Source organism: Lissotriton vulgaris, chromosome 10 (assembly GCF_964263255.1).
Source record: "Lissotriton vulgaris chromosome 10, aLisVul1.2, whole genome shotgun sequence".
NCBI classification, from domain to species: Eukaryota; Metazoa; Chordata; class Amphibia; order Caudata; family Salamandridae; genus Lissotriton; species Lissotriton vulgaris.
This window is the reverse complement of record NC_141698.1, coordinates 67,867,907-67,881,470: the sequence shown is the minus strand read 5'-3', so window position 1 is coordinate 67,881,470 and position 13,564 is coordinate 67,867,907. Positions and strand designations below refer to the sequence as shown.

The window sequence follows — 13,564 nt, the reverse complement described above, 5'->3', positions numbered from 1 at the left end:
CTGGAGGAAGATTTTGTCTTTGTATTGGAAATAGTTGCGTGTCAAGGCCAGTCTTGCACACTCCAGGATAAATTCCTTTGGGGTTCTGTGTGTCCATTCTTCTCTGTCAAGAGCCTCTTTGAGTACCTCCAAACCAGCACAACCCCTATAGTTCTAATATCTTACTCTGGAGAAGATATATAGACGACGTGCTGACAATTTGGAAAGGTAGTGAGGACACTCTGGTATCATTTTTCAACTGGATCAACACACTGGATGATCACCTGAAATTCACTTATGTGAAGGACCATGATTCCTTGGTCTTCCTAGACCTTACTATAACGAAAGCTGATGGAAAGTTGTCAACAGTCACGCACCACAAACCTACTGCAAAAAACACCCTACTCCGTTTCGAGAGCTTTCATCCAAGACCGTTACGGGAAAACCTACCGTACGGTCAATACCTACGGCTGCGCAGAAACTGCAGTGAGCTGAATAATTACAAACACCAAGCCCAGGACCTCACTACCAAACTGAAAAACCGAGGATACCCGGAGAGGATTCTGAATAAAAGTCAAAAAAGAGCTCGCAACCAACTACGCGAAATTCTCTTGGAGGATCCAGTCAGAAGAGAGGAACAAACCCCTCTAACATGTGTTACCACGTACAACACCATATCCAATGATGTGGCAAAAATAATAGGAAAACATTGGGGAATTTTAAACACCGGAAACATGAGATGGGAAAAACTCCTGTTCTCCTACAAAAGAGCAAGAAGCATCAGAGATGCAGTGGTTAACACAAGATTAAGAGAAATGACGATTGAAAATGAATCAGTCCTCAATGCCTGGGGATTACCAAAAGTAACTGGTCACTATAAGTGTGGCAATTGCAGTGCTTGTCCCTTCACAAAGAATACAAAAACCTTACAACTGGAGCCCAACAAAATCTGGACGATCAGAGGGCACGCTAACTGCAACAGTGAAAATGTGGTATATTTACTGACTTGCCCCTGCAACCTACGCTATGTAGGAATGACCAGCAGAAAAATAAAAACACGCCTTGGAGAGCACAGAAGCACAATCAGGTGCAAAAAAGCCAATACTAGACTGACCGAGCATTATCTTTCAGTGGGACATAGTCCTGATGAGATCCAATGGACAATCATCGAGCAAGTGAAACCAGGTATAAACCTGAGTCAACGCCTTTTTGAAAAGGAGCAGCGATGGGTTTACAGACTGGCAACACATATGACCGGTTTGAATGACAACATCCCATGGCACTCTGTAATGGGTTAAATTTTCCTATTTTGCCTTGCCTTTTGAGACACACCAATAACATCAAGATTGGGCTATAACATTACCCTGATTGTTGCTACCCACTATAGATACCCATTCTATGCCCCTAAAACAATAATTTCCTCATTTAGCTATGATCACCCGGGTCCCTTCTTAATAAGAAAATACTGTCCCAATAAGAAAAGCACCGTTCCTGAAAAACATCTATGTTCTATAAAAGCGCTTTTTCTTTCCATCTGTTCCGCACTCGCTTTCAGCTAGCGGTTGCCTCGACAACCGCTACAAGCAAAAGCAACAGAAAGCGTCATCTGTTACCCGCCCCTGAGCCGCGCTCCCATTGGCCCATGGTCAACCCCTGACTACAGCCACGCCCTACCAGGAAGTAGCAACCTGCTTACTTCTCTACGGCGTCTTCATGCCGGTTCACTCCACGGGGCAGGACAGAGAGGAAACCAAGTAGGTTTTACGGACAGACGAGCAGAAGCCGCAAGTAAGTGGTGTATGAAACGAGGCACGACGCAGTCGCGCTTTTCTGACCGAAACGCTTCAAACAGGAGGTACGATCCTAATGGAGTGTGTGTTTTCTACCTACTGCATTGTTCCAGGTGACGGATACTTGCCGTCTTGGAACTCCCGCTGCCCATGAAGCACAAATCCACCGCTTCACGTGTAAGCAACGCTAGCATTTTTTGCATAGTGCATTTGTTACAAACGCATGCGGCACTTCCAGGCACTGCCGTATATTGAACGTTCACCTATAGGTATGCCTCGGCATGCTGTGTGTCTGCCGCGCGAATGGTAATGATCGCTCTTCCCCTTTCTTCCCCTCCCCCACAGTTTGTTTACCACTAGCATACGATATAGATCGTCTACCACAGAACTAGTTGATGAACAAATCAGCTTAGCCCAACACGTCACAAATGCGGTAAATACTGCCTGGGCACGACTGTCTTCTATTAGAGACAGACCACTGGTACGACCTGAACCTTAGGTTTTTTTACCACTACAGCTCTGGTGAATTCACCTAGTTCACCTATCCACTAAGTGTGTACCTTTGTATTGTCTTACCCGGTACGTAAAACCCAACCCTTTATATGTTTTCTCTTACAGGTTTTTTTCTGATCCAGGATAAAACACCCTTTTTACACAAGACCATAATTTGTGGTCTTCAATTTGGACGAGGGCTGGACGCGCCTTAGCGTGTGCGGACCACCCCGTTCAAAAACACGGTCCTGAAGAAAACCAATAGAATTTTTGAAATGGTTGAAACATGTAGACCTAAATTTTAAACCACACATAGCACACTACGCTATTTTTAGATATACCACACGTTTTGAGACACCACAGCCTTCCTAAATAGGCACGGGTGCCACACAATAATTTTTAATAGGGACAAAGCACTCAAGAATAAAGTCTTGCAGTGAGCAGTTTTGTCCCTTTTTAATACACTTTTCACTATTATTTTCTCACATATAAAAAAACAAAAGAACTCGCTCCACTGTAACCAGGTGTCGCAGCACACCCCATAGGCATTCGGCTTATGGGGTGGGACCCCAATGATGAAGCATGTCACCAACCAGGTTGGTGAGTGAGGGGTCTTCTCAAAAAGACAACTATTGTCCGGTTCAAGGTTGGGGCACTTATTGCTAACCTAAGCCTTATGCTCTAGATACAGAGGAAATTCCTGCACTGTATATTTTGCATCCAGGGGGTACTCCTCCATTGTTGTTAAACACTTTACCAGGGGACCAGGAGTTCCCACTACACATATCCTGTGTAATCTCCCTTACTCTCTCCTTTGATTTACACCTGTAAATAAGCCCCCTATGTTGTTGTCTCAACCCACCACATGTGTCGCTGTTGGTTCGTTCTACACAGCAATACACTTCTTCCAACTCCTGTTTAGTTCTTTATACGTTCCCCTCCCCCGGCACCTCTTGCCGGTTCTTTTATATCATCTGGACCCACGTACCACCTATCTCTCTCACACAGTAGATAGTGGGCAGCTATTACAGAACACATACTTCTCAAACATACTTCATCCTTTTGAATTGCAAGTCTCTGCCAGATAGTCACTAGCCTCCCTGAAGCAGTGCCTCTTTCTGGTGTTTATCCTCCCTGTCTCCTGCTCAGGCATTGTGGCAGCATCATTCTCATTATGTCTGCAAAGAAAAGAACAATAATGACTGAACCATATTTCATTGGACCAATAGAAACAAAATGTTTAGGCACAGACACTTTTCAGAATCACTGTTGCCATTTCATGATATGAATTAACACAGTGCAGTAGGGACAACACTGTGACCATTGTTACGATGCGTTACTATTGCCATGTTAATTCAAAGGGAATTTTTGTAGTGGTGCAATGAAAGACAATTATAGAAACTTGAGGTTATTTTATTGTTATTTGTTTTTTTGCATAGATTCATATGTAGGATCTAACCCTGCAGACACCACCACTACTTCAAGAACAACAATCACCACTCCTTCAAGAACAACAACCACTACTCCAAGAGCAACTACCACTACCACCATCACTCCAAGGATAACCCCCAACCCAAAAACAACCACCAACATCTCAACCACTTTGTCTACTACTACCACCACTTTGTCTACTACCAGCACCACATCAAAAGACATCCAGACTACAGGTACCAGTAGGTGTTAACTATGGTCATCATGGACCCGGAAGTGGTCTTCCATTTTTATGCTTAACTTATTATGTTATGTTATGTTCATTGAATTTGTAAAGCACATGGCTGCCCCAGCACCGGGGAGTCCCAGCGCTAGTTCCAGGTCATATGCGGAAGGAGAATCGGGGCTGAAGGATTAGGCCGGAAATAACCAAGTCTTCACGGCCTTTCTAAAAACCCAGTTATTCTGGATGCTCCTAATGGTCCCCAGGAGAGCTTTCCAAAGGGCCGGTGCCATAGCTCAGAACGAGCGCCCTCCAGCTCTTGCTCTTCTGACTTAAGGAACACAAGCTAGGTGAAGATCTGCTCTAATTGGCCACTTTAAACAGGACTAATCAATCCTGATTGGTTGGCCACAATGACTGTTGCGGCAGCCATTATAGGACTCAGGGACATGGTCCCTGCATCCTGAAAAGGAATAACAAAAAATATAAGGGGCAGGATGAGCACACCATGGAGAAGTGTGGCTCACTGGTTAGAGAAGGCAAACCCTGATGCAGAGGTCAGACCCGGGACCAGGGTTCAATTCCCAACGCGGCAGGGTCTTGAGCTAAAAATGTCCACGGACTTGATCATTCTCGCCTCGGTGCCTACTCGAATCATGGGTTCACACTCTGCAACTCTGGGCAATAGCTTGCTTAATCTCCACTACGGCCCTACCGCGATGGGATGCCTGGTCTTCACCTTGGGGATGCCCAGTAGGGGTTATCTCACAGGGAAAGCCAGGACGGGTTCCCAAAGCAAGCGCTAAGAGACCTGTCGGTGATTTGGCGCTATATAAATCGAAATTAACATAACATAAAATAACATGACCACAAAGTACCCCACTTGGATGATCGGCTGCAACAAGGACAGCATATTGTGGCAGCAGTTGCAGGACTCAGGGACAAGATTCCCATTTAAATGCATGCAATGAAGCCTGTTTTTGAGAGTCACAAAAGTTGGCTCATATAAAGGGTGATAAGAATTTTTGTCACAATTTAAATAATTTGTGAATACTGAATTTAGGAATTGTGGCGTGTTCTAAGGTGAAGTGAGAAAGGCTGGTCCTCTCCTGTGTTCTAATGAATAAAACTTTAGAGGAACTATTTACTGATGATTTTCTCATAGAGGTAGTGGAATGTGCTTCAAAAGCTAAAATAAGAGCAGATTTGCTATAAATTTAAGCTATCTTCCTCAGCCGTGTCTCACACAAGGGCCTCCTCTCTATGCCATTTTGAGGCCTGAGGACCCCATCCCTGGGGCCAATTTACATTTTATAGTCAGGGGGCTTGCAGCCCCACTGCCCAGGTCATAAAATGGCCCCAGGGACACCACATCACCCGCAGCTGAAGCAACTTTTGATTACAGTGGTTCCCCGGTCCCACCAAGAACACCAAAAGTAATGATAGCCCTTGGGGCTGCCGGGGTGCCCGAGGCCCCTGCCGGTTCCCTGCCTGCATCAGGCCAGGAAGTGATGGAAGCCAGATACATTTGTTTGCTCTTGCCTAGCAGGAGCAGATTTTCTCTGATCCTGCCAGGTGGGAGCAAACCATTGTTTTCTGCCCACAAGATTGTGTGCAGGATATGACATTTTCACCATGCAGTGATAATTATCTCACATGTTACGTTCTACGACACCATTGGTAACATCGCGGCAACATCTGAAATGACATCATTGGTGACACCGCTGTGCATGGTGAGAGCATGGATTATAGTTACTTTAGGGCACAAGTTATAGATACTTAAGATAACTATAACTGGTGAATGTAAGTGGGTTTGTTGGTTAGAATTCAGAGTTAGGGTTAGTGTAGTACCTTAATCAGTTTCTTGCAACTATTTTGTTACGTTGATTTTTCAATTTGATTATTTCTGCATTTCATTGTACTTGTTTTGGCTCAGGGAGTTTTAGTATGAGGAGGTGCCCTGCTTATCCAGGCTAATCTCTAGAGCAGAGAAATAATACATTGTCTAGACTTTTTTACCTCTGAGCTGTGCTTTGTTCTGCATGTTAATTGTTAAAGATGAGTGAAATATGGCATGTCATTTTAGCTTGTGGGGGAGAGCTGACGGCAACATCTGGAGAGATTACTACACCAAATTACCCTAACCTGTACCCAGCTTCAACATACTGTCACTGGAACATCTCAGCTAAGAATCGGGTAAGCTGCAGACTAGATTTAGACATGGCCTCTTATTTGTGTCCCAGCTTGTCAATCTTGTGTTTGTCCCTCCCATAGAGCATAGCCTCTTTACCATCTCTTTTGATCTGCTCGCTTCTATGCTTTCTCTGCTTGCTTTTCAAGCCCTACTTTTTAGGTCTCGCCTGGACATCGCATCCGAAGGATGCGTCCAGGCTGGAGACTTAAAGCTGCCTGACACGGGGGAATGAGGGACAAGAAACTGTGACGAGCTTATCCTGGCTGGATTGAGCTGCGTGCACGTGCGTCAACATTCACGCATGCGCACATCACACGCATACACAGCACTCACGCATGCGCACATACACACGCACACCCCCGTCACCTACACGCATACACAGAGACCCCTCCACACACACCAGCCCCTCTCCTCTCGGCTCCACACACACGCACACGCATTTACACTTACACAGACACGCAGGCACCCAGACAGGCAACCCCCCCCCTCACACACACGCATACACACAGACTCCAGGACACATACACATACACACACACATGCACGCTCACACACATACACAGTCCGCCGCCGCGCGCGCGCGCACACAGATGCCCCCCCCCAACAAGGCGAAGCCCCACTCACCGGCATCCTCAGTGCAGCGGCTCCCACCGGCAGCAAGACTCTTCTTCGGCACCGGGGCGCAGGGTAGGCTCCTGCCTGCTCCGGTGCGCCAAACAATCGCGGCTCTTCCGTGGGAGGCGGGGTAGGCTCCCGCCCTCCTACTTCCGGTTGTCCCACCCGGCCTGCCTGACTTCCTGGTCGCAGGCCGGCGCAAAACGCTGCATAAAAAATGCGCGCGTCCCCTCCAGCCACTGGCGTAGCTAGGGGGGGGCGAGGGGGGCGGTCCGCCCCAGGCGGCACTAAGTTGCGGGCGGCGGCTGCGCAGGATTTTGGTAGGGAGTCAGTCGGGACTGAAAGGGACAGTGATGTACAAGCCGGTCACCCGTCACCCCCGACGTCCGGCTATAACTGAGCAGCTGGCACTGCACACGTGTTGGAAAGTGCAAGCGCACATGCTTGCAAATACTGCACCACCTACCTTAGTGGTGGTGCAGGGCTCGGCCTACAGTGTATGTGGATCCCAGGGCCGTCAATCTGGTAGCGCGCGAAAGCGCTAATGACGGCCCTGGGAATCTTTTTCAGCCAGTCCCCGCGCTGTACAGAAAAATATACTAGTTACGAGCACCACCGCCATGGCCTCTCTTTAGTGGATTCGCTGCAGTGAAGAGCGATTTACAGGCAGCGATCAGACAATCCAGCTGATTAAGAACAGCAGCAGTCTGAGTCTCACAAAGTTCGAGACCGACCACCGCACCGCTTCGAGAACCCCGACCGGGCTGTGAGTATTTACTACATATAGTGCTAATTATCCCTGGCGAGGCGCTAAAATATTTATTAGATAAGAATGATTGTAGTAAAATACCTCGTCATTCATGGCCCACTTCTCAATTTGGAACAACAACAATATTATTACCGGAACACTTTGACCGTCACTTATGAGTTAATATAACAGATTGAAAACGCTTTTCCGTTTGTTCTTTTTTTACACCTGTCATTTTCTCAGAGTTTTACATACACGCTAAGCACATGGTCTTTGATTTGTGACTGCTTTATCCGCTACAAAACATAGCCAAAGCTCTTTCAGTGCAAGCTTCCATACAACACCAGATTTTCCCACATAAATGTCAGACAAAGACAACATCCTGCCTATTTATCACAGGCAGAGTTTCACTCCTAGTCGTTTAACCACCAGCACTTTTCAGGAGTTTTACAAACGTCCAAAGTTAAGACAAATCCCCGAATGCTACTTATTATTGACTTAACAACAGCCTGCACTTGCTTAAGGCGTCATACTTGAAATGGGGCCACTTAGCTGCTGTTAAGAGACGTACAACATACATTACTTTTCCTTTGCACGTAGTTGATGTGGGATAAATGTGTTTTTAACCTATGAGGCTTGGTATTTTGTTGGAAAAAGGTCACATACAGTGACAACCTTGATGTTGATGAGCGTTTGAAAGCATACTGGGTGAGTGCACAGTTAAGCTTTCTTGCACAAGGCACACAACTAACTAAATCGACTTTTAATGCTTTTGTAAACAGTGAGTGCAGAGTGACAGTGAGTGCAGAGTGACAGTGAGTGCAGAGTGAGTGCAGAGTGGCAGTGAGTGCAGAGTGGCAGTGAGTGCAGAGTGGCAGTGAGTGCAGAGTGGCAGTGAGTGCAGAGTGGCAGTGAGTGCAGAGTGGCAGTGAGTGCAGAGTGACAGTGAGTGCAGAGTGACAGTGAGTGCAGAGTGAGTGCAGAGTGACAGTGAGTGCAGAGTGACAGTGAGTGCAGAGTGCGTGCAGAAACAGTGAGTGCAGAGTGCGTGCAGAGTCAGAGTGAGTGCAGAGTGACAGTGAGTGCAGAGTGAGTGCAGTGACAGTGAGTGCAGAGTGACGAGTGCGTGCAGAATGACAGTGCGTGCAGAGTGCGTGCAGAGTGACAGTGAGTGCAGAGTGCGTGCAGAGTGACAGTAAGTGCAGAGTGCGTGCAGAGTGACAGTGAGTGCGGAGTGACAGTGAGTGCGGAGTGACAGTGAGTGCAGAGTGACAGTGAGTGCAGAGTGCGTGCAGAGTGACAGTGAGTGCAGAGTGAGTGCAGAGTGACAGTGAGTGCAGAGTGACAGTGAGTGCGGAGTGACAGTGAGTGCAGAGTGCGTGCAGAATGACAGTGCGTGCAGAGTGACAGTGCGTACAGAGTGCGTGCAGAGTGACAGTGAGTGCAGAGTGCGTGCAGAGTGACAGTAAGTGCAGAGTGCGTGCAGAGTGACAGTGAGTGCGGAGTGACAGTGAGTGCAGAGTGACAGTGAGTGCAGAGTGACAGTGAGTGCAGAGTGCGTGCAGAGTGACAGTGAGTGCAGAGTGAGTGCAGAGTGACAGTGAGTGCAGAGTGAGTGCAGAGTGACAGTGAGTGCGGAGTGACAGTGAGTGCAGAGTGCGTGCAGAAACAGTGAGTGCAGAGTGCGTGCAGAGTGACAGTGAGTGCAGAGTGACAGTGAGTGCGGAGTGACAGTGAGTGCGGAGTGACAGTGAGTGCAGAGTGACAGTGAGTGCAGAGTGACAGTGAGTGCAGAGTGACAGTGAGTGCGGAGTGACAGTGAGTGCAGAGTGACAGTGAGTGCGAAGTGACAGTGAGTGCGGAGTGACAGTGAGTGCGAAGTGACAGTGAGTGCGGAGTGACAGTGAGTGCAGAGTGACAGTGAGTGCAGAGTGAGTGAGTGCAGAGTGACAGTGAGTGCAGAGTGACAGTGAGTGCAGAGTGACAGTGAGTGCAGAGTGCGTGCAGAGTGACAGTGAGTGCAGAGTGACAGTGAGTGCAGAGTGACAGTGAGTGCAGAGTGACAGTGAGTGCAGAGTGACAGTGAGTGCAGAGTGCGTGCAGAGTGACAGTGAGTGCAGAGTGACAGTGAGTGCAGAGTGACAGTGAGTGCAGAGTGACAGTGAGTGCAGAGTGAGTGCAGAGTGGCAGTGAGTGCAGAGTGGCAGTGAGTGCAGAGTGACAGTGAGTGCAGAGTGAGTGCAGAGTGACAGTGAGTGCAGAGTGCATGCAGAGTGACAGTGAGTGCAGAGTGACAGTGAGTGCAGAGTGACAGTGAGTGCAGAGTGACAGTGAGTGCAGAGTGCGTGCAGAGTGACAGTGAGTGCAGAGTGACAGTGAGTGCAGAGTGACAGTGAGTACAGTCACTCAGCACCACCACATTATCAGTCAGAACCACCACAGCATCACTCAGAACCACCACAGCACCACTCAGCACCACCACAGCATCACTCAGCATCACTCAGCACCACCACAGCACCACCATAGCACCACTCAGCACCACCACTGCATCACTCAGCATCACCACAGCCCCATTCAGCACCACCACAGCATCACTCAGCACCACCACAGCACAAATATGTTCTCTCAATGTTTCAAGCTTTATTACAAATGTCACAAAAAGATGTTAATATTTCACTTCTGTTCTTGGATTTTGTTACAATAAAATACACTGAACATAATCTTCACAAAAGTTATTTACAAAAGTTTAAGCTATTGCCATTATAAATTACAATCACTTTTATTAAGTATTAAAAAAAATTAAAAGCCATTGTTATTTGTAATATCAATACATCTAAGTCACGTAAATACAAATGTTGCATTACAAATGCTATAGGTGTCACATTTGCGAAAGTTATAACTATTGGCATTGTAAATGACAAAGCTATTAATTTAGCTATTTTCAAAACCAACACATAAATGAACATTTGGTGAATTTCCATTAAAATATTTGACTTTTTTACTAAGATATTATTATACTGTTTTATGCAAACAAAATTTAGATACTGCATAAATAACTTTAATAAAACATATTTTATATGAAGCTTTTTATGTAAAAAAAAAACTATAGCATAAAGCAAAAAACAATTGCCATTTACAATGCTAATAGCTCAAACTTAAATAATGCGAGACCTATTGCATTGCAAATGCTTGTTTCTTTTAGTTAAGCACTCCATGGGAGGGCATATGTTTTCCACCTTCTTCCCTCTTGTACCTCTCCCCATTGCATTAGGAGTTCCTCTCAGCTGCCCATGTGCTTCTCCCGGCCCCACTCCATGTTGGGCTTGCCTTCATTTACTCCATCCACTGCTTTCTTACATGTATGCTTCTCCCTCACCCGCTCCACATTGCTGTCTCGCCAGTTGCTGCCCACCCTGTTGTTTCCCCCTATTCGTGCCCTCCTTTCTCACCTGTTGATTCTTCTTCTCACTCCCCCCTCTGTGTTGCTTCTCGCACCCACATCTCCTTCTCTCTTACCTGTTACTTCCCCTTGACAATCCCACCTTTCATGTTGCTTCCATCATCTCCGTGTTGCCCCTCCAAATCGTTCCCTCTCTGTTGCCCACCCAAAGTGGCACTCTGTGTTGCTACTGCACAACTCGGTAAATAAAGAAAAAATTGCTCCCATCATTTTGTAGGCATAAGCATGTGTAGGGCATGTGCCTAAAAAAGAATGCAACGACCTTTTTTTGTGTGTGTCCTTTAGCCATGCTGCACAGCATCTGTGAAAGTGTACAGAAAAGTTAAAAACCATTAGCATGGCCAACAGATCCCAAAAGTGAGACCTATTGGCTTTGCCAAGGCTTGTTTTCATTCCAGGCCTCAGGACATTCTTCCTAGGCACTCACCCCCTTTTCTTAACTTTCTTCTGTGCCTCTTCCTTCTCCCTCTTGCCATGTCCCTACCTACCCTGGTGGCTCACCTCCGGTTTAGTGCAGGGGGGAGAAGGGGGTGGACGGGTGCTCAAAGAAGCCAAGACCTGATCTGCAAACGGAAAAGGGCATCGGAGATTACCCGTAGCAGCAAGGAGAAAGGCGTGAAGGAAGACAAGTGTAAAGCAGGTTAGTAAGTGGAAGAGTCTATACAAGCGTCTTGCCCTGTCACACTGAGGGCCTCGTTTATGATGAGTTGGTATACGGCTGCATCGCAACTCTAGCTGCGCTGCCCTACGCCAATGTGAAAGGGCAGGAATTCATTCTGTTTATGAAATACGGTGCATTCCTGTCCTTTCCCCCTGCGCTGGGGCACAATAATCTGCCATTTGCCAACTTAGACACCCTTGCACCATGGTGCAAGGGTGCCTCGGTTGTAGGCAGGATTGTTTTTGTGCAGGAAGGGTCACCTTCATGCACAAAAACAATCGCAAGAGGTGTTGTCTTCTTTCTATGTGTGCTGCAGCACATATGGAAAGAGGAAAAAAGGAGGAGAAATAAAAATATTTCTACTCGTTACACCTGCTCTGGGAAGGAGTAAGGTTTTGGTACTGCCCCAGGTTTACGTGATTGAGCAACTCTGCAGCAGCGTCAAAACCCATGGGTGTTGCGTGGGAAAACCCACCACAGGGCCAATTGAACACCTGCCTGGCGCACAGTAAGACAACGCAGCGACTTGTGCTGCTTCACCTCACTCCATATCTATGAAGCCTTGCAAAGCCACGCAGGGTGAATGCTTTGCCTCATAAATATGATTGAGAGGCTTGCAACGCCGGAGCAACAAAAAAAGTGATGCTCAGGCCCCGCCTGCTTGAGGGTATATGGTCTGGTCAGACCTGTTGTTCATGGGGGAATCTTCCCTCGTCAGAAGTAGCGTGCTTGACGAAATTGTCTAGTCAGACCTAGCACGCTTGCTGGAATCTGGCTCAGTCAGCCTTATCATGCTTGAGGGATTCTGGCAGGTCATACCTACCGTGCTTGAAAGAATTTGGCCTGTGACACCTACCAAGCTTGTGGGAATATGGCTCATCACACCTAGCATGTTTGAGGGAATTCGAACTGGTCAGACATAACGGTGCCCGATTCACAGAACTAACTTAAGACAAAATCCTAAACTTACTACTTTTGGTATTCACAGAAGTTAGTATTTTGGCTTAAGTTTGTCTTAAGACAGACTTAAGACAAACTTAAGACAAAATCCTAACTTCTGTGAATACCAAAAGTAGTAAGTTTAGGATTTTGTCTTAAGTTAGTTCTGTGAATCGGGCCCAACGTGATTGCAGGAATCTGGCCAGTCACATCTAGCATGTTTGAGGCAATCTGGCCTGGTCAGATCTAGTACTCATGAGGGAACAAGAAAACCCTTTGACCTTGATCAGATCTGTTCCATCAGTACTCAAGGGTACTCATTTATCTGCTTCTGAAATATGACTGGTCAAGAGCACCAACCAGAATTTGAAGCTATCACCATCATGTCTACGTATATTCTAGTAGTGAACACTTTTTTGCAGTGAGCTGTCAAAGCAACTGCGTGTTAGAGAACACACCAGCTGTCCCAGCCCCGCCCCCTTCCTGACAGATGTGCATCAGTAGACCGCTGTGGTACAATGTGTTTATTTCTGTGTGGTGTATAACAGAGGATTACTCTTTTTTCATAGGTGTCCATAATGTTTGTTGATTTTGCGCTGGAGCAGAGTCTCAATTGCCGAAAGGACTACATGGAGTTGGACGGTGGCCTTGAAGTCCTCTCATACTTGCCCAACAACAAATACTGTGGGGTCATCAGTCCCTATATGATGATATCCTTCAGGAGCGCTGTGCAGGTGGTGTTCCTCAGTGACAGCAATATCCAGAGCAGAGGGTTCAGACTCACATATACATCAGGTAAGATGGCCGCTATATAGGCGAGCCTGGAGGAGATGAGATTGATTCATAAAAAGTCAACCCTTAGTTTCATATAAGACCCCCTGTATTGAGTTTGATATGACTTGAAGTGGTCAGCAAGTGGTTGGGGAGAGGATGATAATTTCTCTTGGTGGGCTGCACAGAGGCCAAGGGCAAAATCAATGCTTAATTTGTACAACAACCAAATAAAAGTCAGTGCCAGGGCAAAAGAATTAA

The 13,564-nt window shown here is 46.8% G+C and overlaps 1 protein-coding gene across 1 annotated transcript in view; it reads left to right on the top strand.

Annotated features, from left to right (window-relative positions):
* Positions 1-13,564, top strand: part of LOC147684663 (astacin-like metalloendopeptidase) — a 111,184-nt gene that overhangs the window by 80,352 nt on the left and 17,268 nt on the right. Inside the window, exons 8-10 of the mRNA XM_086939722.1 lie at positions 3,701-3,928; positions 6,002-6,111; positions 13,102-13,327. Of these exons, the coding sequence (XP_086795848.1) occupies positions 3,701-3,928; positions 6,002-6,111; positions 13,102-13,327 (564 nt within the window). The remainder of the gene's footprint in view (positions 1-3,700; positions 3,929-6,001; positions 6,112-13,101; positions 13,328-13,564) is intronic.